This window comes from Saimiri boliviensis, chromosome 5 (assembly GCF_048565385.1).
Source record: "Saimiri boliviensis isolate mSaiBol1 chromosome 5, mSaiBol1.pri, whole genome shotgun sequence".
Classification (NCBI taxonomy): Eukaryota; Metazoa; Chordata; class Mammalia; order Primates; family Cebidae; genus Saimiri; species Saimiri boliviensis.
In genome coordinates this window covers 103,304,534-103,326,344 of record NC_133453.1, presented here as the reverse complement: position 1 = coordinate 103,326,344, position 21,811 = coordinate 103,304,534, and the positions used below count along the sequence as shown (strand labels likewise).

General features: G+C 40.5%; 1 protein-coding gene across 13 annotated transcripts in view; it reads right to left on the bottom strand.

Annotated features, from left to right (window-relative positions):
* ZRANB3 (zinc finger RANBP2-type containing 3) overlaps positions 1-21,811 on the bottom strand; it is a 290,081-nt gene that overhangs the window by 9,477 nt on the left and 258,793 nt on the right. For 12 of the 13 annotated variants that reach the window (XM_074399747.1, XM_074399752.1, XM_074399746.1 and 9 more), the window contains 4 exons: positions 16,424-16,525; positions 14,789-14,931; positions 5,457-5,567; positions 4,000-4,402 (listed from right to left, as the gene is read on the bottom strand). In XM_074399747.1, coding sequence (XP_074255848.1) covers positions 4,000-4,402; positions 5,457-5,567; positions 14,789-14,931; positions 16,424-16,525 — 759 coding nt within the window. The remainder of the gene's footprint in view (positions 1-3,999; positions 4,403-5,456; positions 5,568-14,788; positions 14,932-16,423; positions 16,526-21,811) is intronic. The other variant, XM_074399748.1, reaches the window with a different exon arrangement.

The following is a 21,811-nucleotide window of genomic DNA, read 5'->3' as shown; positions in this document are numbered from 1 at the left end:
GACCATTTAAAGTAGCCTTTATTTAGGCCAGTCCATATATACACACTTTAGCTGACCTTTACTACTGCCTGCCTTACCTTCTCTTCTGTGTCGAACTTCCCAACTTCTGTTAGAAGAAATGTATTGATAGCCGGGGGCGGTGGCTCAAGCCTGTAATCCCAGCACTTTGGGAGGTCGAGGCGGGTGGATCACGAGGTCAAGAGATCGAGACCGTCCTGGTCAACATGGTGAAACCCCATGTCTACTAAAAATACAAAAAATTAGCTGGGCATGGTGGCCTGTGCCTGTAATCCCAGCTACTCAGGAGGCTGAGGCAGGAGAATTGCCTGAACCCAGGAGGTGGAGGTTGCGGTGAGCCGAGATCATGCCATTGCACTCCAGCCTGGGTAACAAGAGCGAAACTCCGTCTCAAAAAAAAAAAAAAAAAAAAAAAAAAAAAAAGAAGGAGAAGAAGAAATGTATTGATTTTTGTTTTTGAGGTTGGAATTGTTAGAAGCACCTACAAATTACAGTCCCGTGAATCAAGCAAATGGCATAGTCTTAGTGAAAAAAGAAAAAAACCATTTTGGTTTTGCCTTTTTTTGTTTTTTGAGACCGAGTTTCCCTCTTGTTACCCAAGCTGGAGTGCAATGGCGCGATCTCGGCTCACCGCAACCTCCGCCTCCTGGGTTCAGGCAATTCTCCTGCCTCAGCCTCCTGAGTAGCTGGGATTACAGGCACGCGCCACCATGCCCACCTAATTTTTTGTATTTTTAGTAGAGACGGGGTTTCACCATGTTGACCAGGACGGTCTCGATCCTTGATCTCGTGATCCATCCGCCTCGGCCTCCCAAAGTGCTGGGATTACAGGCTTGAGCCACCGCGCCCGGCCGGTTTTGCCTTTTTAAACCAATTCCTTCTCTCTGAACAATCCCAATTCTGACAAACTCAATGATCCAGAAGATGCTTCTTTAGTTTTTCCAAGAAACTGTAAGGCAAATCACTTGGGGCCACTCTTTAATATCCTAGATTTGCCCACCTCTTGAAAGAATCACTTGATGTGGTAGTGCATGCCTGTAATCTCAGATGTTTGGTAGGCTGAGGCAGGAGGATCATTTGAGTCCAGGACTTCAAGATCATCCTGGGCAACACAGTGAGACCCCAGATCCAATCTCAAAAAATAAATAAACAAAATAAAATCACTCTCTCTCTGACTAGTCCTACCCAATCTGAGCCTATTGTGCTGCTTATTCTCAGAGCACTTTTGTTTTGGCTATCTATTATATTACTTCTGCATTCCTGGACAGGTTGCCTTCAGTAAATAACCTTGAGTCATTTTGTTGTATGTCTTCTGGAAGCCGTCACACTGAGGCAGCAGTAACTGGAGTCTGACTGATATCCCTGGGATGTGTACAATGTGTCCCTCATCAATTAGACCAAAAGATCTTTCAGGAACTCTGGATATCATTAGAGAAATAGTGTATTTCCCTAGCTCTCAAATATATGCTAATTCATCTTTGCAGAAATGCTATGAATTCATTCCTTCATAATTCAGCAACACTATCCCAGGTAAATAAAAATATATCGTTTATCTAATTGGCAGGAATTCATTCCATATTTTAGTGGGCAGAGAGTGAGGAGTGATTTTTAAAAATTAAACACACTACAATTACACATTTTATTTAGAGGTAGGGTCACACTCTGCTGCCCAGGCTTGAGTGCAGTGGCACCATCGCAGCTCACTGCAGCCTCGACCTTCTGGTCTCAAGCAATCCTCCTATCTCAGCCATTTAAGTAGCTGGGACTACAGGTGCATGCTACCACACCAGGCTAATTTTTCTGATTTTTTTTTTTGGGGGGTAGACACGGGGTCCCACTATGTTGTTCAGGCTGGTAACTTTTGGCTCAAGCAACCCTCTCACTTTTGCCTCTCAAAATACTGAGATTACAGGTGTGAGCCAAGGCCTGGCCTAATTTGAAATTTAGAATTTTTCAGATAGCAAAATTAGAAATCCAACTGAATTTTGAAAATGAAAGTGAATATTGAGGACAGTGTGCTATAAATAATATTTTGTCATAAACTGGTGTATTACATTTTACAATGCAATGAACACATATATGTGTGTGAGTGTATATACACATACATAGCCTTCTGATTGTGATGGACTATATTTCTGGGGTTACCTATTTGCTCCTTGCCATTAAATATTAACATTATAGAAAGTGGAATCAACAGACCATAGGTGCCTCTTAACACACTGTAACACCTGTTAAGATCTTTTCCCAAACTAACTGAATGAGAATGAAATTAAGCCTCTAGATCTTAAAACTGTTATTCAGAAAATTGGGGGAACAGAAGAACATGTAAAACAATACCTTGCAGATACAGGGAGATAAATCCAGAATGGCAAATGATCCAGTATATTCAACCATTGACAGCATAAAAAAGGAATGGGGTGCTACTATAGATTAAATGAAGCATAAGAGGCATTATTATCAAATGTACTATCTGGGTGACAATTTGATCCTAATTTGAACAGTAACCCAGTAACCATAGAAGACTTTTTTTTTTTTTTTTTTTTTTTTTGAGACAGTCTTGCTCTGTCACCTAGGCTGGAGTGCAGCGGTGTGATCTTGGCTCACTGCAACCTTTGTCTCCCAAGTTCAAGTGATTCTTCTGCCTCAGCCCCCAAGTAGCTGGGACTACAGTTGTCTGCCACCATGCCTGGCTAATTTTTTATATTTTTAGTAGAGATGGGGTTTTGTCATGTTGGCTAGGCTGGTCTTGAACTCCTGACCTCAGGTGATCCACCTGCCTCGGCCTCCCAAAGTGCTGGGATTACAGGCAGGAGCCACTGAGCCCAGCAAGACATTTTTGACACAATCTGGGAAGCCAAACACAGACTTAATATAATTAAGGAATTGTAATTGTGCTGGGTATGATAACTTGTACTGGGATTATATTTAAAAGAATGAGAGGAGGGGCCGGGTGCGGTGGCTCACGCCTGTAATCCCAGCACTTTGGGAGGCTGAGGCGGGTGGATCACGAGGTCAAGAGATCGAGACCATCCTGGTCAACATGGTGAAACCCCGTCTCTACTAAAAATACAAAAAAAAATTAGCTGGGCATGGTGGCGCGTGCTTGTAATCCCAGCTACTTAGGAGGCTGAGGCAGGAGAATTGCCTGAACCCAGGAGGTGGAGGTTGTGGTGAGCCAAGATCGTGCCATTGCACTCCAGCCTGGGTAACAAGAGCGAAACTCTGTCTCAGAAAAAAAAAAAAAAAAGAATGAGAGGAAAAGAAATGAAGAAAGGGAAAGAGAGAAGGAGGAAAGGAGTGAAGGAAGACAAAGAGTGAAAGGGAAGAGGGAGGGGGAACAAGGGCAAGAGAGAGAAGAAAGAATAGAAGGAAGGAGGTCTTTACCTGTGAGAGATACAGAATGAAAATATTCAAGAGTGAAAGAAAATATCTGGAATTTTCTTAAAAATATTCTAGGAGATGGCCAGGCACGGTAGGTCACACCTGTAATCCCAGCACTTTGGGAGGATGAGGCTCCTGAGGACAGGGGTTCAAGATTAGACTGGCCAACATGGCAAAGTCCCATCTACTAAAAATACAAAAATTAGCCAGGCATGGTGGCACATGCCTGTGATCCCAGCTACTCAGGAGGCTGAGGCACAAGAATCGCTTGAACCTAGGTGGCATAGGTTTCAGTGAGTCAAGATCGTGCCATTGCACTCCAGCCTGGGTGAACAAGGGTGAAACTCTGTCTCCAAAAAAATAAAATAAAATGAAATATGCTAGGAGAAAAATACAAATGAGTCAAAGGACAGGTGAAAATGAATGGCAAAATGTTGGAAACTATTAAAGCTGGCTGATGAACACACGGGTCCATTATTTTCTCTCCTTTTATATATATGAATATTCCCATGTTAAAATTTAAAAAGTAAAGTTAAAGAGTCAATATTCATTATACTTAGTACAATGCTGCTTTCTATCTATCAGATGATTATAATTTACCTGTTCTAATGGGAGCTTTGAAGTCCAGGTAGCATCCAGAAGATTCTTCCTCTGACTTTTAGGGGCATCCCTCAGACGTAAAAAGAGTTCTTGTGCATTCACATTACAGAGCTGACACACACCATGTTCAGTTTCAAATACTTTGGCTCTCAGGTAACTGTTATTAGATCGAATCCAAAACTCTTCCTGACATTTCAGAGAGCAAAACCGTGAATCCCAAGCGTTTGCTTTACACACTTGCTTAGTTTGGCAAGTGGGTTGCTGACAGCGAAGGCAAAGTGGATTTCCTTCATTATCCACAGCTTGTAAATAGCCTTTGGATGTAGAAGGTTTCCCAGTGAGATCAGCCTGGACTGTGTCTGGACTTAGAAATGCGACACAGGCTCCATCTTCAAGAAAGTTTCTATAATTAAAAAAACACTGAATAGGTAACTAATGAACGATTAGTCTAAATAGTCATTGCTTCATATAAAGGTTATCAAAGTTTCTATATGAATAAGTAGTAAACACAGATCACAATGTAGAAATGAAATAGCTGTAGTCAGCACTCTATATTCCATGCCGAGCAATGAAGAACGATGTATTATAAAATATTAATTTGAATACAAATATGATGCCTCTCTTGGGAATTTAGATGACCTCATGTTAAAGAATCTGGAAACATGTAAAATGTGAAAACATATGAAACATCTGGAGAGGCTGCTAGAAAATGTTTCTTCAGGCTAGAAAAGGACAACTAATGCAAAACCCCAGCTAAAGCTTAGTGGCTACCTGGCTCCTTAAATATATGGGGTCACACACCTCATTAGCTCAGACAGGTCATTACAAACTCTCTCCTCCAGCCTCTGCTAGCTCACAGGAAACAGAGTCACAGCCATAAAGTGACAGAGTAAAATAGCTGACAGTGCTGATAGGAATTAGAACAGAAGACTTGTTCAATACCATGTTTCCTACAGGTAAGTGTAGAGTTGATGAAATTAAATTTAGAAACAAAACATCATAGGATATGTGCTCAATCTGTTAGAATAAAAGAAAAGGTACACTACTCAATTTTGTTAGAAAGTCCCACTTGGGAAGTAACAGCAGCTGCTTTGTCTATTTTCCATGGTTACTTGAAAAGTTAAAAGAAAGACTTCTAATGATGGAGCTCAAGATTAGGGGACAGAGCCCAGATTTAACCTCAGGTCTCCTACCCTTGAGGACATCTATCCTCAAGCCCTGGGGCAGGTTACTTAGTCCACCTGGTCTCAGGGTCCATCCTCACCTCTAATGTTTAAAATGAGGACACCAGGTACCTCAACAGGTTGCTAGGACAACTGAAGAGCTACTATTTTGTTAAAGTTCTATGTAACCTCTAAAGTGGTCATACAAGGGTGAGACATTATTATGAAAATCAGTACATACATGTAAAGGAGTGGAATTAGCAATACTATATACTAACAGTAGAAAAACCTTACTTTGTGAAAGGATCCCATGGCCTGGCCTCCTTTGTGATCAGACGAACATGGCCCCCAGCATTTCTCATTTTGTCCATTGAAGCTACAGCAACATCTTCTTTGGTTATGTATCTAAAACAATGATATGTTAAATAGATTCCCTCTATCTCATATAAAAATGTCTCCATTGCATGTTTACGTTGTTCCTTGCAAAAGCAATAGGAGAAAAAGCAAGTACAATTCTATTCACTATGCTAAAACTCAGGTTAGAAAATGGAATTTTCACCCTTTATATTGGTGTCCATTACGTGAGAAATACATCTCTTCATTCCAAATTAGTTTTCTCCAATTTCTTTTTCTAAGAAATTCAAGAGTCACTCAATATCCTTTGGACCAATTTTCATTTAGGGGAAAAAGGAGTGGGTGTGAGAATAAGAAATGATCAAATACACGTACAACTGACAGCCTTGAGGAAATTGCTTGGCAAACTGTGCAGAAAATCTCTAACTGCATTTTTACTTCCCTCTTGACTTTCCCTTTAAGGCTTCTCCAAATATAAGGTTATACTATTATAACCTTAGTCAGTTATAATAGTATATGAATGTTTGGGTAAATTGAGTCTCTTTTTAGTTAACCAGGTTCAATCACATCTTCTGTAATCTCAAGGTTGTTCCCCTTATTATCAGCCCATACAGGGTTTATGGATTCTTTCACAGAAATAAAACCATTCTTGATGTGGGATTCAGAACCTTATTACACAACACTAACAATATCACACAATGGTTCAGGGACTAGAAGTAAAGAGAATTTATTCCAATTAAAGGTGATGGGGGAATTTAAGTTGGTGAAATGCAATTACCCAATTAATTCCTTCTTATTAATTGGCCCAGGTTCTCTGGTGGTTTACACTTATTGTAGATTTTTAAAATTAGTTTAAACATGAATTTCTTAATATTATTGAGTGCTTCTTAATTAGGCAGCTTCTCAAGCCTGTAATCCCAGCACTTTGGGAGGCCGAGGCGGGTGGATCACGAGGTCAAGAGATCGAGACCATGCTGGTCAACATGGTGAAACCCCGTCTCTACTAAAAATACAAAAAATTAGCTGGGCATGTTGGCGTGTGCCTGTAATCCCAGCTACTCAGGAGGCTGAGGCAGGAGAATTGCTTGAACCCGGGAGGCGGAGGTTGCGGTGAGCCGAGATCGCGCCATTGCACTCCAGCCTGGGTAACAAGAGTGAAACTCCGTCTCAAAAAAAAAAAAGAAAAAAAAAAAAAAAAAATTAGGCAGCTTGACAATCATATTAAAATTCAATCACAATGGAATTGTGCAATTGTAGGTAAAATTTTAGAAATTTGATTTATGTTATTGGGGTAGATTTAACAATAAACAGCTTTCCTTTTTTACATAAACTATCTTATTAATTTTTGATTAGGTGATATAAGCACATGGTTCTAAATTCAAAAGGCAAACAAGAGTGTCTATGGTGATGAGTTTCTCTCTCATTCCTGTCTTCCTTTTGACCCCTCCGCAAAGTTACATCTGCTGCCAGATTTTTATTTTATTTTATTTTTTGAGACAGGGTCTCACTCCGTCACCCAGGCTGGGGTGCAGTGGCACTATCTTGGCTCATTGCAACATCCACCTTCTGGGTTCAAGCTATTTTCATGCCTGAGCCTCCCAAGTAGATGGGATTATGGGCATGCACCACAAGTGGCCAATTATTGTATTTTTAGCAGAGATGAGAATTTGCCATGTTGGCCAGGCTGGTCCTGAACTGGCTTCAAGTGATTGGCCCATCTCAGCCTCCCCAAGTGCTGAAATTACAGACATGAGCTACACCTATAATCCCAGCACTTTGGGAGGCCGAGGCAGGTGGATCTCCTGAGGTCAGGAGTTCAAGACCAACCTGGGCAACATGGCGAAACCCTGTCTCTATTGAAAATACAAAAATTAGCTGGATGTGGTAGTGTGTGCCTATAATCCTAGCTACTTAAGAGGCTGAGGCAGGAGAATCGCTTGAACCTGGGAGGTGTAGGCTGCAGTGAGCTGAGATTACACCACTGCACTCCAGCCTGAGTGACAGAGAAATATTCTCTCAAAAAAAAAAAAAAAAAGAGTTTTGTTTTTTTTTTTGAGTATACGTGTATGCCTTTTATTTTTGCATTTTTATTGACATAATTTGTCAAAATTGACATAATTTTATTGAATTAAATTGGCATAAAGTTCACCAATTTAAAGTTGGCAATTAAGTGCATTTTAGTATATTCACAAGATTGTGTAACCATCATCACTAATTCCAGAATATTTTCATTACTCCAAAAAGAAACCTGAGGCTGGGTTTGGTGGCTCACAGTTGTAATCCTGGCACTTTGAGAGGCCAAGGCAGGGGGATCATTTGAGCCCAGGAGTTCGAGACCAACTTGGTCAACATGGTGAAACCCTGTCTCTACTAAAAATACAAAAATTAGCCAGGCATGGTGGTGCACACCTGTAGTCCCAGCAACTTGGGAGGCAGGGGCATGAGAATCATTTGAATCCAGGAGGCAGAGACTGCAGTGAGCTGAGATTGCGTCACTGTACTCCAGCCTGGGCAACAGATTGAGACCCTGTCTCAAACAAAACAAAAACAAAAATAAACCCATACCCACTAGCACTCATTTTTCATTATACCTATTATTTTTAGAAATAAATAATAGCATAGCATATACACTAATCTTCACTTTGCTCTTTTTACCACAACATATTTCTCAGAGATCTTTCCTTATTAAGATCCATAGTTTCTCTATTTTTTTTTTTTCTTGGAGAGGGAGTCTTGCTCTGTTGCTCAGGCTAGAACGTAGTGGTGCGATCTTGCCTCACTACAACCTCCGCCTCCTGGGATCAAGTGATTCTCCTGCCTCAGCCTCCCGAATAGCTGGGATTATAGGCGCCTGCCACCGCACCTGGTTAATTTTTGTATTTTTAGTAGAGACGGGGTTTCACCATCTCGGCCAGGGTTGTCTCGAACTCCTGACCTCGTGATGCATCCACCTTGGCCTTCCAAAGTGCTGAGATCACAGGCGTGAGCCACCACACCTGGCCGTAGTTTCCCTATTCTTTTTAATGGCTCCATGTTATTCCATTATTTGGATAAACCATATATTTAACCAGTCTGATTAATGGACATTTAGGTTATTTCCAGTCTTTGCTATCACAAACAATGCTGCAATAAATATAGTTATATATGATATTTTCTACACATTATGTATCTGTAAAATAAATCTCCAGAAGTAGAATTCCTGGGTCAAAGGTCTTAGGTGTTTTAAATGTGGGTAGATTTTGACAAATTTCTTTCCTCCAAGGTTATACCAGTGTACGTGTCCACCAGCAATGAATGAGTATCTGTTTCTTCTCTTTCACTAGCACAATGCCATTTTCAAGTCTCTGCTAATAATGACAGGTATCTCATCATAGATTTTAAAATTTGCATTCCTATTAAGAGTAAGGAGGAATATCTTTTCACATGTTTGTACTCTACTTACATGTCTTTCTTAGACCAAAAAGGAAATTAAGCCATTGTTCTCCAGTCTGGGTAGCAGCAGTAGTTAAAGCACAGTAAATTAAACTTGCCCTTTTAGTTCTCAAACTCTCCTTCTCTGGCCCCACCTCCAAAAATTTCTTCAACCATTTTATTCCCTTGAAAAATGCACTTTGGTAAAGTATTTCTGTGGATTCTAGATGAACTCAAAAGCTTCCTAGCTTTGGAAGCAATGGGATATTAAGCCTTGCCTGAGGTATTATTCAATGTTTAAAAGCTTAAAAACCTAATTCAGTAACTTTAAAAGATGCTGAGAAATCTAGTCAGAGATTTAGACACTAAAAATAACCTTTTGCTTTCCTACAAGAGGTTTAAAAATAAATTTTTGGAAACCACGAGAAACAGATGAACCAATTCCAAAAAAAGGGAGCTAACAACTTTTGAAACCTAGCTGCAAGTTGCCAATACTTAATTTTCTACTGAGGTTTGTTAGGAAGTTCACCAACTCCCAAAAGGATTATTATGGTAAATCCCAATATTAGCAAATAGAGAAGGGAGAATGTTGTCTCCTAAACTAATTCCTGGATAGTAAAAGGAGTGGAAGATGGCAATTTTTATAAGAAGTGAGTACACTGGAAAGCGGCCCACATCAATGAATACAATCTTGGGCTCTGGATTTCTGACCTGCTTTGCAGCTCAACTCTAACTAGAGATTAAACAGTTGGCATCCTAAACAACAAGACAGGGTTCCAAGTGAATTAGGCCTGCCTCTGATAAATGGAACTCTGCAACCAAAACAGTGGCTGGTAATCTTGGCTTCCATTCAAATTTAAGAGTGAGATATTCAAAAGCTGACTGCAAGCTCTGAGCTTGGATGGGGCCTGCAAACTGGTGGACATCATTAGAGGATAATCTGGTTGGGGACCTAGCCATTGCACTTGGGAGTATGTCCAAAGTTAAACTGCAGCTCTTTTTTCAGAAGCATTCAATATTTTTAAAAGAGAAATCTTCTAACCTCCTGCTTAGGAAGTAAAATGGCCTGAGTACAGTGGCTCATGCCTGTAATCCCAGCACTTTAGGAGGTAGAGTCGGGTAGATCATGAGGTCAGGAGTTTTGAGACCGGCCTGGCCAACATGGTGAAACCCCATCTCTACTAAAGATCCAAAAAATTAGCCAGGCATGGTGGCTCGTGCCTGTAATCTCAGTTACTCAAGGGGGCTAAGGCAGGAGAATAACTTGAACCAGGGAGGTGGAGGCTGCAGTGAGCCAAGATCATGACACTGCACTCCAGCCTGGAGGACAGAGCAAGACTCCGTCTTAAAAAAAAAAAAAAAGGCCGGGCGCGGTGGCTCAAGCCTGTAATCCCAGCACTTTGGGAGGCCGAGGCAGGTGGATCACGAGGTCAAGAGATCGAGACCATCCTGATCAACATGGTGAAACCCCGTCTCTACTAAAAATACAAAAAATTAGCTGGGCATGGTGGTGCGTGCCTGTAATCCCAGCTACTCAGGAGGCTGAGGCAGGAGAATTGCCTGAACCCAGGAGGCGGAGGTTGCGGTGAGCCGAGATCGCGCCATTGCACTCCAGCCTGGGTAACAAGAGCGAAACTCCGTCTCAAAAAAAAAAAAAAAAAGAAAGAAAGAAAGAAAGTAAAATGTAGCTGCTGTCAATCTGAAAGCTGGCAAAAAAAAGGGGGTCTGGGGAGTTTCACTTTTCAGTATAATACCTCACTCTTCACTGAGCCTGATGTTTCTAAGTCTAGAGACTCTGATTCAGTTTCTCTAGAAAGTAAACTGATAACAGCAGTGTCTAACTGGTCCTCATACAGACTGCCAGTCAATGCTGCTGTTCAACAGCATATTTCACATTTGCTTTCAGAGATATATGGTTATTCCAAATTACTGAGACTTAACTTGGGTTCTGCAGCAAGAATCAGAATGCTTCCTGACAGTATCTCCCCAATGCAGGTACAAAGGTTTCATTTCATGATGTGGCTAGGTTGGTTTCTCTGGAGGCCTCTTTCTCTCTGCCTCTCTATAATCAGTCACCAAGTCTCCAGATATACCTCCTTAATAGCTCTCTTCATTCTCTTTCCTGATTCCCACTGTAATAACTTAATACAGATCCTCATCATTTTTCTCCAGGTCTACTAGAATAGTCTTTTAACTTGTATAGCAGGCAGAATTTTAAGATACCCTCTAGGATTCCTGTCCCCAGGTTATTTAATCAATTACTAATTTAGATAATGCTATAAAAGGACTTTACAGATATAATTAGGTTGCTGATCAGCTCACTTTAAGATAGGGAGATTACTGAGTAGACCCAATGTAATCACTTGAGCCCTTAAAAGCAGAAGAGAAAGGCAGAGATTCCAAGAAGTAGAGGTCCATGTACTAGGACCACAGAGAAACCCCTAGGAGTTGATGGTGGCCTCAGCTGACAGCCAGCAAAAAACAGGAACCTCAGTCCTACAACTGCAAGGAAATGAGTTCTGCCAACAATCTTAGTGAGCTTGGAGGTGAATTATTTTCCAAGCGTATCAATTAGAGCCCAGTCACCCAACACTGTGATTCCTTCGTTGTAAATCCAGAGCATTACTAGAAAACTAGTAACAGCCAACTTGGACTTCTTACTTATAGAACTGTGAGATAATAGATGTCTGTTGTTTTAAGCTTCTAAATTTGTGGTATTTTGTTATGGCAGCTATAGAAAAATGTAACTTATTTCCCCACTTTGAGTCTTGCCCTTTTTGATCAAAGCTCCCAACTGCTGCTAGAGTTAGCTCCTAAAAATACAAATCTAATTACTTAATCTGCTGTTTGTTAACACAAATTATATCCTTTACATTGATAACAGTGTGTTTGACTTTGGTTTTATGAATTGATTCTTGCTTTTAAACCTGATCAGTTGCCTTTCTCAGATGGCACTTTAAGTGGTCATCAATGTTTGATGGAGAAGAAATAATAGGGCATGTCTATAAATAGCTAGAAATTCAGTTACGAAGAGAATTCCGATCATGTGAGAAAGAGAGGGTCAATATTCCAGCAAAGACTGGTTACAAAAATGAGAAAGATTGAGAGGACAGGAAGTATCAGGAAAAATAAAATAGGCGTTGTGCTTTTTGGGGTGTGTGTGTGTGTGTGTGTGTGTGTCCTTATGTGTAAGTATATCTATATATGTATACAAATACGTAACACATGTATTTTAAATGCATTTTTATAGAAAGTGACACATGCCCATGGGAAAAAAAAAAATCAACCGTTACAGCAGAGTTCAGGCCAAGAGTCCAAAATTGGTAAATTATGGATAAATTCAATTAGTCAAAGGGCTTTATTGTACTCATTCACATAGCATTTTTAATTTATTCATTCATTTTGAGACTGGGCCTTGCTTTGTCAACCCAGGATGGAGTGCAGTGGCATGATCACAGCTCACTGCAACCTTAACATCAGGTGATCCTCCTGCCTGAGCCTCCCAAATAGCAGGTATGAGTCACCATACCTGGTTATTTTTTGTTTTTTGTAGAGACAGGGTCTAGCTTATGTTGACCAGTCTGGTCTCGAGCTCTTGGCCTCAAGTGATCTTTCCACCTTGGCTTCCCAAAGTGCTAGCATTACAGGTATGAGCCATCATGGCTAATCAGTTTTTTTTTTTTTAATTCAATTTTTAAATTTTATTCAATTAAATTAAATTCATTTAATTTATTTTTATTTTATCTTATTTTATTTCTAAGACAGGTTTCACTCTGTCTCCCAGGCTGAAGTGAAGTGGTGCAATCATGGCTCACTGCAGCCTTTACCTCCCGGGGCTCAGGTGATCCTCCCACCTCAGCCTGGGACTACAGGCATGCACCGCCATATCTAGCTAATTTTTCTGTTTTTTTGTAGAGATGGGGTTTTTCCATGTTGCCCAGGCTGGTCTTGAATTCTGGGTTCAAGCAATCTGTCCTCCTTGGCCTTCAAAAATCCTAGAATTACAGGCATGAGCCACCGCACCCAGTCCAGTATTTTATTTTTAAATCTGAATTTGAATGACTTCAGATGGGTTCCAAATCTGCCTATTTGACATAGTTTCGGCCCATATCACATTCTTTTCTAGCTTGATAACTGACCTTATTCATTCATTTGTGGTTCCTGTTTTGTTTTTAGTCATATGAGTTTGTAATCCTGGCATAAAGTCCCTACTACCTCCACAAACCCTCAAGTTTTATGTCCTAGAGCAAGATTTCTCAACAATGGTAATATACACATTTTGTAATGGATAATTCTGTCTTGGAGAGTGCAGTCCTATTCATTGTAGGATTCTCAGCAGCATCCTGGGCCTCTACCCACTACATACTCCCTAGTCACATCCTTTACATTTAAAATGTCTCCAGACCCTACCACCCTATGGGAACAAATTGCTCCCAACTGAAAACCACTGTCCCAGAGGATCTCATGTTAAGAATTCCTAAGGTATCCTTCTAGATAATTTCTATGTTAACAATAGCAAGTTGTGCTATTTGTGCAAACAGTAAAGTTTGTGTCTCCATTCCCCCCCTTTTTTATTTTTACAACTTATATTTACCCTTAACAATTTATCACAAGTATCATTCCTTGTTCTTACAAACAAATAAATGTACCATATGCCATATTTTGAAACAATGAAAAAGATTTTCACCGTATGGAACTATCATAATTTATTTAATTAACCATGTTCTCGGTCCCCTGCTCCTCCCCACCCTCAACCATTAATGGATTTTTTTTTTCACCTGGGTGCATGGAAAAAGCTAGAGAAAGAAAACTTCTCTAATAAACTGATGGAATATAAGAATGAAGAGTATGGAGACGGCAAGAGCTAAAGGGTTTTCTCTGTCAATGCTGTGGTTTGGTTTGTTGCTTTGCAATCTCTCGTTTCGTTTTGTTTTGTTTGAGACAGGGTCTCACTCTGTTGCCCAGGCTGGAGTGCAGTGGTACAATCTTGGTTCATTGCAGCCTTAACCTCCCATGCTTAAGCGATCCTCCCACCTCTGCCTTCCGAGTAGCTATGTTTCCCAGGCTGATCACTGAACTCCTAGGCTCATGCAATCTACCTGCCTTGGCCTACCAAAGTGTTGGGATCACAGGCATGAGCCACTGTGCCTAACCTGCAATCTCTTTCAAAAGCAAGGATTGGGCTACAAAACAGCTGACCACTTTTCCTGATAATCCTTGCTTCATGCTTAGAAAAAGGTTTACAAAGAATGGGGATTTGAGATAACACAAGGTGATAAAGATGATTGTAATGACAAGGAAGGAAATCAAATATATAGAGATTAGAAGAGGACCTGTAATGATAAGGGCAAACAGTCACAAATATCTGACAATCTTTATTTTATTTCATTTCTAATCATGGACATGATTATAGTTATCTTCCATTACTTCAGTAGTGATGCATTCAAACAGAACCAGCTCCCTTGCTGCACAGCATCATACTCACCCACAGGAGGGCAGAGCAGATGGGGTCCAGAGGCATGCTCTGATGTTCTAAGAATAAAATGTACTCCTGTTGCTAGTAAGTGTCCCAGGCTTGGCAGGTCATAGGTTGTACCATCCTGTGACTCTGCTCTTTTTGTTGATAAATGGGACTCATGGTGAGTAAGATCTGGACAACCTGATCTCTTTTAGATTTTATCAAATTCACTAAATATATAATTACGTTGTTATGAAATAATATGGCTGTGATTTTATGCATAATTTTCTCATAACTCATCAGGATTTCATTAGTGGTTCCAAAAGATGCCTCAGACCCACCTATAGAAAGAATCATGAAAAGTAATATAATACAAAATCAAAAAAAGAAAGACAACTCATACCTTTTGGTGAAATTTTGTTTAGTTTGTTGCTTTGTGATCTCTTCCAAAGCAAGAATTGGGCTACAGAATAGCTGTCCACTTTTCCTGATTATCCCTTGCTTCATGGCAGTTAGACTACTCCATTCTCGAACAAACCGCAAAATCTGGCAGAAAATGAGATAACAAAAGAGTTAATAGCTCACTAGCCATCTTTCTTTGAAAGCAAGCCTATTTACAACATCAGAAAACTGCCATTTTGTTGTGTCCCCCAAATAGGCTATTGAGTTCCACAATCTAAGGCTTTCTTTAACTTGATGTAGTTTTCATATCTTTACTGTAAACCACCTACAGTAGTTCTTAAGAGATCTCTTTTCTTTTTTTCTTTTTGAGATAAGTTCTTGCTCTGTTCCCTCGACTTGCTCTGTTGAGGTAGGGTTTTGCTCTAAGTGCAGTGGCATGATCATGGCTTGACCTTCTGCACTCCAGCAGTCCTGCCTCAGTCTCCTGAGGAGCTGGGACTGTAGGCACATGCCATCACACCTGGCTAGTTTTTCTATTTTTTGTAGAGAAAGGGTCTCACTATGTTGCCCAGGCTGGTCTCAAACTCCTGGGCTCAAGTGATCCTCCTGTCTCAGCCTCCCAAAGTGTTGGCATTATAGGCATGAGCCATCATACTCAGCCAAGAGAACTTTTTCTCTAAAGGCATGTGACAAGACATGCAGTGTATGACCTTAACAAACATAGGATCAACAGTGATAATATGCTCATTGAGACCAAAAAAGGTCTGGATGTAAATACCCCAGCAGGGGTCAAGGCAAAACTGGGTGACAGAATTGACAGTGCAACATCTAAGAATTGCTTTGTAAATGATGCCTAAGTTTTCACAGGAAAAAAAAAATCAGTAAATCTGGGACATTTTTAGTAAGGTTACTATTACTCTTACTTATTAGACAAGTATATATAAGTGGATATTTTTTGGGACTCTGAGAATCAGGATTAGGTGATACCAACTAAATAGCTTACCAAGTAAATACCTTTTCATTTAAAACAGGTACAGCTGATCTATAAGCAATGCTTCATTGCCACTCAGATTGTAAAAAAATAATCACCATTTTCTTGTAAAAATGGTACACAGCATGCTGGATCAGCCCCTACGCATGATGACCCTTCTTGGCAGCGAAGGAAAATCACCCACAGATCAGTGTTAAGACCTCTCTGGCAGGAATTTGGCCTGCAGCTGCATGCTGGTGCTTCTGATAATGAATCAAGAATCACTCAATAAGGTATAATCTCTGATCTCGGAATTTGTCATTGTTAGAACTTAAACCTTAACAGAAAAAAAATGTGATTCTAGCGGATACAAATATCACAGTTGCTAATCCTGTGAATGAGAAATTAAATAATGTGAGGATGATTCTATCCACAGAAACAGCAACTCTAGGTGTGATCATTTGCCAAGGAAACAGATTTCACATATATTCTTAGCACTGGGTAATTAATAGGCACCGCCTAGACTGATGAAAATGCAACCAGTGATTTCACTCTATAACATGCCACAAAGTGCTTTTTAAAAATTAAACTCAAAAAGATCATTAACTCTACTAAAACAAGTTTATTTAAAATAAATAAAGCCATTTTATTTAAAACTATTCTTACCAGAGAGCGATTTTGTTTCAGCTGAAAGCTTGCTGGTAAATCTTCCCAAAGGTCTAATTTTATATCCAAAGGAATGAAATTACAGCTCATCTGTTTTCCATCCTGATGATGGATTAGTAAGACATTAATAATCCATTTTTGTATAGGCACTAGCAACTATTTTAAATGAAAATAATTACATTATGACACAATATGCATAGTCTCCTAAAAGAAAAACTGAGGTGACACATTCTAGACAAGGGTCCACCAATATGGCTCCCCTGGAGAAACTGTGAGCCAAGAAGGGGAGGCAGGCTCTCTATTGCACTGAATGCCTCCACTGCCCATGCCTACCCAAGGCTATTGCCTTCCACCTGGAATGCTATGTCTACTGCTGTGTCATACTCTTTTCTACTAACTAATCTTGCAAATAAGTATCAAAATAATAGAATTTGTACATTGCAAATTAATACAGAAGAATATTACATCTTTGAAGTTAATAGTAGCACAATCATTCCCAAATTTGCAAATATATACTCACTGACAATATAAGTATCACATTAAAGAAGGGTGTCAAGGAATAGTCTGAATAACCTTCCCCAAATGATATGCCTGTCCACTGTTAACAGGAACAAGGAAATAAAGAGAAGATGGAGGCCAGGCATCGTGGATGTAATCCCAGCACTCTGGGAGGCTGAGGCAGGCAAATCACAAAGTCAAGATATCAAGACCATCCCCACCAACATAGTGAAACTCCGTCTCTAATAAATATATATATATATATATATATATATATATATATATATATATATTTTTTTTTTTTTTTTAAAAAGACGGGGTTTCACCATATTGGTCAGGCTGGTCTTGAACTCCTGACCTCCAGTGATCCGCCTGCCTCAGCCTCCCAAAGTGCTAGGATTACAGGCGTGAGCCACCGTGCCTGGCCCGTCTCTAATAAAATACAAAAAATTAGCCGGGCATGGTGGTGCATGGCTGCAGTCCCAGCTACTTGGGAAGTTAAGTAGGAGAATAGCTTGAACCTGGGAGGTGGAGGTTGCAGTGAGCTGAGATTGTGCCACTGCACTCCAGTCTGGAGACAGAGTGAGACTCCGTTAAAAAAAAAAAAAAAAAAAAAAAAAAAAAAAAAAAAGAAAAGGTAGAAAGATAAATTCTAGATAAATTATTTAAAAATTTGCTCCCCCAAAGCAACGTCACAATATCAGTCAATGAGGACTGTCTGCCAATGGGGCCACCTGGAGAGTAAGTGGAACTGCATTTAGGTCCCAATAATTGGGTGCACAACATCCTAAAATATTCCCCCACTGGCCCCAACACTTCTTTTTGGGGCGGGGCAGGGGGTGGGGGAAGGACAAGGTCTCATTCTGTTGCCCAGGCTGGAGTGCAGTGGCATGATCTCGGCTCACTGCAGCCTCAACCTCCTGGGCCCAGGTGATCCTCCCACCTCAGCCTCCCAAGTAGCTGGAACTACAGGTGCATTCCACCACACCTGGCTAATTTTGTGTTTTTGTAGAGATGGGGTTTCACCATGTTTCCCAGTCTAGTCTCAAAATCCTGGGCTCAAGTGATCCTCCTACCCCAGCCTCCCAAAGTGCTAGGACTATAGGCATGAGCCACCATGCCTGATTCCTGAAATCTTAAGGGTAGAAAGTAACCACATACAGCAGTGTAGTCAGTTAAACATGAGTAGAGGTATTTCCTTTATAAAGAGAAAGAAGAACCTCTCATACGAAAATCTATTCTATCAACAATAGTTGAACTCATATTCTCTCAGTTAAAAAAAAGTTACAGCTCCCACAATTACTATGGAAAAGAACATACAAAAAGTATAAACTAATTTAAAATTCTGATATGTAATGGCAATATGTAATTCTAAACCCTGATATACACTTGAGATTCTGCTGAAATGAACAGTTCAAATATGACACAGGATGCTAAATGTCTGTTACTACTCTTCTTTTTTTTTTTTTTTTTTATAAAAAAGGATGGGATTTCACCAGGATGGCCAGGCTGGTCTTGAACTCCTGACCTCAGGTGATCCACCCACCTTGGCCTCCCAAAGTGCTAGGATTACAGGTGTGAGCCACTGCGCCTGGTCGACTACTCTTCTTTTTAAGGGGTATTCTTTTAGGCAATAAACAAGTTGTTGTTGTTGTTGTTGTTTTTGTGCAGTGGCACGGTCTTGGTTCACTGCAACCTCCACCTCCCGGGTTCAAGCGATTCTCCTGCCTCAGCCTCCCGAGCAGCTGGAATTAGAGGTGACTTCCACCAAGCCCAGCTAATTTTTTGCATTTTTAGTAGAGATAGGGTTTCACCATGTTGGCCAGGCTGGTCTTGAACTCCTGACCTTATGATCTGCCTGCCTCAGCCTCCTAAAGCTCTGGGATGACAGGTGTGAGCCATCACACCCAGCTGAACTAGGAATTTTATCCAGACTTTACTTCAGTTTATTTTTTTGAGATGGAGTTTTGCTCTTGTTGCCCAGGGTGGAGTGCAATGGTGCGGTCTCGGCTCACTGCAACCCCTGCCCTCCAGGTTCAAGCAATTCTCCTGCCTCAGCCTCCCAAGTAGCTGGGATTATAGGCACCCACCACCACGCCTGGCTAATTTTTGTATTTTTAGTAGAGAGGGGGTTTCACCATGTTGGCCAGGCTGGTCGTGAATTCATAACCTCGGGTGATCCGCCTGTCTCGGCCTCCCAAAGTGTTGGGATTATAGGTGTGAGCCACTGTGCCCAGCCTTACTTCAGCTCTTTTAAGGTGAAAAGGAAAGCTTTCATTTAAACTCGACCCTGGTTGTGAAAAGATATGTCAACAATTCATCTGCTTAGTGTCTTGTGTTTGGAAAATTAGTTGGGTAATAACATTTTATGGTAAAGGGACATGTAAGTATTTAGAACAGTCATAAAAATATATTTGAGACCATTAACAGAGATGTCAAGAAGAAGCAGTGTCCCAGGCTACTGGGCTGGTGGCAGAGCCTGACTGTGGGTCAGTGAGGTGGTTGCTGTGGTTTGGTTTGGCAGCAGGTGCATTATACCCTCTACCAGGAGCTTGCAGTTCTCTCCCTGTCTCTACCTCAACATGGATAAAACAGTGATCAGGTAATCCAAAAGGCAGAGCTTTCACTGTATAGAGTAAAAAAAGTTTAAAGAATTGAAGGGTTTCTGGATTTCTGTGGTATGCTCTGCCTGGTGTCTGCCCTTTGGTTTCTCTACCTTCAAGCCCCTCTTGAAAATTTCTCTATCCCTCTCATGTGATAGTCTGAGACAGAAGCATGACCTAGAGCTCCCCCAATATGGGCAATGAGGGTGGGTCAGGCACTTAAACCTCCCTCAAGATGAGCAAAGGAGTCACTGGTGCTCCCTGCAGCCTGGTTTACCATGTCAGAGGCTGCACATGGTAGACCAGGCTCCACACCTATAAGAAGAGCATTGATTACTGCCTGGCTTTGTTCTTAGTGTCTCTCTCTCAGCCATGGTCTCATGCTAGAGGCTGCTTGGGGATTCATGATCCTAGCCATCTCCTCCTAAGTGAAGATTATCACATGGTACCCTAGACAGTGTACCAAATAACTTTTATTTGGTTTAGTAGAAAACCTGTAATTGAAAGTTTGGTCATCTCCAACATATTATCTTTTAAACATCGATATAAGGGGCCATGTGTTTTAAAAATTTCAAATACTATCTTATAAAGATTAGAAATGTAAAATTTTAGACCAAATAAAAGTATTCATAATCTACCCAGGCCGCAGATTCTCACGTGGTTCCAGTGATCTTTTCAGAAAGTCTTAAGTGTTTTCATACTAATAATGAGTTGTAATAACGAGATACTATTTACCTTTTCCACTCTTACTCTTTCACAAATGTATCGTGACTTTTCCCATTGGCTACATGACATGCTATCTCAACAAACGGAATGCAGAGGCAGAGATGAGAATCCCATTGTTTTTCATTAAGACTTTAGAGAAAATTGCTAAACATGTAAAACATGACACTCTTCTCACTAAATATTTTTTGACTTCAAAAATATATTTTTAAAAAAATGTTATTTATATAAATATATAATGGGTTTATTTCTCTTAAAATATGCATTTATTCACTTAAAAATAATTGTTGATCAGGCATGGTGGTTCACGCTTGTAATCCTAGCACTTTAGGAGGCTGAGGGGGGTGAACTGTTTGAACTCAGGAGTTTGAGACCAGCCTGGGCAACATGGCAAGACCCTCTCTCTATTAAAAAAGGAAAACAAAAAAATGGCCTGATGCAGTGGCTCATGCCTGTAATCCTAGCACTTTGGGAGGGTGAGGTGGGTGTATATAAGGTCAGGAGATCTAGACTAGCCTAGCTAACATGGTGAAACTCGTCTCTACTAAATATACAAAAATTAGCCGGACATGGTGGCAAGCACCTGTAGTCCCAGCTACTTGGGAGGCTGAGGCAGAAGAATTGCCTGAACCCAGGAGATGGAGGTTGCAGTGAGCTGAGATTGCGCCACTGCACTCTAGCCTAAGCAATGGAGCCACTTTGTCTAAAAAAAAAAAACCAGAAATAGAAAAATGTACTTGTTAATTATTCACATTTAAGTGAATAAATAATTTTTTTTTTTTTTTTAGGACAGAATCTCATGCTGTCACCCAGGCTGGAGTGCAGTGGCATGATCTTGGCTCACCGCAACCTCTGCCACCCAGGTTCAAGCAATTCTCCTGACTCAGCCTCCTGAGCAGCTGGGATTACATGCACTCGCCACTACGCCCGGCTAATTTTTGTATTTTTAGTAGAGAGAGGGTTTCACTATGTTGGCCAGGCTGCTCTCAAACTCCTGACCTCAGAAGATCCACCTGCTTCGGCCTCCCAAATTGCTGGGATTATAGGCGTGTGCCACCAAGGGTGCTATAAATGAATGTTTTTGAGAGTCTCTATTTTAATTTCACATATAGTAGACATCAATAGATATAACCCATATAAACAAAAGCTCATCGAGGTTCTCAACAAATTTTAGGAGTGCAAAGGGGTACTGAGTCTAAAAAGTTTTGGGCACTACCAAGCTAGCCTATGGCAGGAATCAGCAATCAACTGACAAAAGCTTCCTAGCATTTACTAACACGAATGGGCAGGCCGAGGCTTCTGCTGCTGCTCCTGCTGCTGCAAGTGATCGGTGCAGGAATTAACATTTATTCAGAGTTCATGTAGGCCAGGCACTGTGCTAATTGCTTTACAGGACTCAACTCATTTTATCTTTGCAACAAATCCTGTCCACATTTTATTTTTTATTTATTATTTTTATTATTTTAACAATTTTTAATTTTTAAGGGTACACAGTAGGTTTACATATTTATGCAGTACATGAGATATTTTGATACAGGCATACAATATGTAATAATCACATCAG